Source organism: Cynoglossus semilaevis, chromosome 9 (assembly GCF_000523025.1).
Source record: "Cynoglossus semilaevis isolate Cse_v1.0 chromosome 9, Cse_v1.0, whole genome shotgun sequence".
Taxonomy (NCBI): domain Eukaryota; kingdom Metazoa; phylum Chordata; class Actinopteri; order Pleuronectiformes; family Cynoglossidae; genus Cynoglossus; species Cynoglossus semilaevis.
The window spans coordinates 3,581,739-3,583,989 of NC_024315.1; the positions used below are offsets into that span (position 1 = coordinate 3,581,739).

Here is a 2,251-nt window from a genome sequence, read left to right on the forward strand (position 1 = left end):
AGAGAGAAGCAGGAAGTGAGAGTAAGGGGGTCCAGAGTTGTTGCTCCAGGTCGATGTGGGGTCGTCCTGAGGCAGCAGGGAAACCCGCGTGGCCTGTATGATCTCCATTTGACGATAAAGGGAGACGAGGCGAAAGGTCAACAGGTCAACATCCCTGCAGAGGCAAAAAAAAAAAAAAAAACCTAGTTTGAAACTTCCGTCTTAAACACACACTGAAAATGTTGATTGGAATTATCAGAAAGGTTTCCCTCTACTGGCCAAAAGCACAAATAACCGGCACCAGTCTCAGTCAAACTCATTTGGGTTCAGGGGCCACACAGTCTGATTAAATGTCAGTGGATGTTAAAATGTTAAAAGTCATAAAAGTCATATCATAATTAGCTATAAAAAGCAATTAGTCTATGTTTTTCCCATTTGTTTTTATGCAAAGAAGAATATTAGAAAATATTCATCTTTATAGAAATATTTGAAAAAACATGACTGACATCAAGTGTTTGTGCATTTTTCTTTCCTTTCTAAATTCATCAAACAGGCCGGCGTTAACACCCTAACACCCTAAGGGGGCGCATTTTGGCCCATGGGCTGTATATGAATAGGACTGCTGTCGCTCCCCGCCCCCCGTGTTTATACATTCACAGCAGTTACTGTATAACTCTATCTAACTAGTGGTGTTAAGTTATTTACAAACATTTGCTACGATTTATACACGATGTGACCAGGTCAGGCTCCGTATTTGTTCCAAACGCTTTTTGTTTTTCTAAAGCAATTTGACCAATAATTGCGTCAATCTGTGGCCAGTGTTTGTTTGAATACATAAGTACCCATCAACCCACTGTAACCACCCCCCCCCCACCTCCTGGTTTCAAGAAAACAAGGCAGCATCAGTACAACAACATAACGTGTTTAGGTCCATTATCCAGAAGTACCGGCGGCTTAATGACCAGCGTGTCGGGCGAAGGCACACCTCCGTCAGATACAGCAGCCGTTGGTAATTGCTGCGCTGTTTGGTACAAAAAGAACTGACCTATGGCAAGAAAAACAGATATGTTCCCCATAACCTTTATTTCAGAGAAATAATGAGGAAGGAAGAGCAATTTACGCAGACATTTGCATCCCCGTGCAGAAACCCATTAGGGATCACGTAAGTATTGACAGTAATTGCAGCGTTTTTTAAAAAGCCTCCGACTGTGTACTCTGTGTTGGGTTTTTTTTTTTTTTCTTCTTGCCATAAATGGGCAAAACACAATCTTTAACCACTGGGGATCGTTCCACCACATATTGTATGCATGTACTGCATGATCAAATACTGGTGCCTGTACGTACTTCATAGTATTTGTTCTTGGCTGAACGTTCAATCCTTCAGCTCGAGGTTACGGCCTCAATTGTGGTATGCAAATAGCAGCAGCTGCTGTGCGATGGGAGGCAGCCGCCAGATAAGCACCACCATTTTTTTACTACACGGTATAATAAGTAAATAAAAGCCAAGGACAACCAGCAGATTTGGTATTTACGTGTTTTTTTTACTGCAGCGGCTGCAGAGATCGTCCACGGTTTCCAACGATTACAGAGTGAATGCATGATGGGAGTCTGGAGTGACGACACGTCAGTTGCATTTGCACATTTTCACCTCTGTGTGTCGAACATTTTTAGGTGCCATGATAAAAATAAAGTCAGTTCTTTTTGAGAAGAAACCTCTCTCTGGTATCAAACAGCTCCAAAGAAAGTCAACGACTGAGGTGAGGATGAAAGTAAGGAGTGAGAGCCGGAGACCAAAAGTTTTTCAAAAGGCTTTTTGTCAGAGTTTCTTCTTTGAAAGGTTCAGCCAGACCCTGGTTGATAATTTCGGACGAAGCCAAGGTGACCGTCTGATGGTTGAGAGAGGTTCGTCAGAAACGGTCCCTCGTTGAAGGTGAAGGTTTTTTTGAACAAAGACAGAGCCTTTCTAGACGGAGAACACAGTGAACGGAGGAACATGGAGTGACAGAGAAATGGAGGAGAGAATCAGACCAGTGAAAAGAGGAGACAGAGTTTCTAGCTTAAAAAGTCTGGAACATTTTTTTCAGAAATCCCTGCATTTGATAAAATAAAGAGAACATTTTTGTAGAAACCTTCAGTTTTATCAATAATATTAAAAATAATTATAAAAACATTTTGATTACCGTAAACAACTGTCTACTTTTTCTTACCCAGCATGCCACTGGCTGCTGCTGTTAAGGCGATTAGTTAAGCTTTTTTTCGATGTTCGATCTTG

The 2,251-nt window shown here is 41.6% G+C and overlaps 1 protein-coding gene across 1 annotated transcript in view; it reads right to left on the minus strand.

Annotated features, from left to right (window-relative positions):
- sstr3 (somatostatin receptor 3) overlaps positions 1-387 on the minus strand; it is a 3,862-nt gene extending 3,475 nt beyond the window's left edge. Inside the window, 1 exon segment of the mRNA XM_025058848.1 lies at positions 1-387. This exon segment is cut by the window's left edge and continues 669 nt beyond it. Within this exon segment, the coding sequence (XP_024914616.1) occupies positions 1-108 (108 nt within the window). The 5' untranslated portion in view covers positions 109-387.
- Positions 388-2,251: the final 1,864 nt, after the last annotated feature.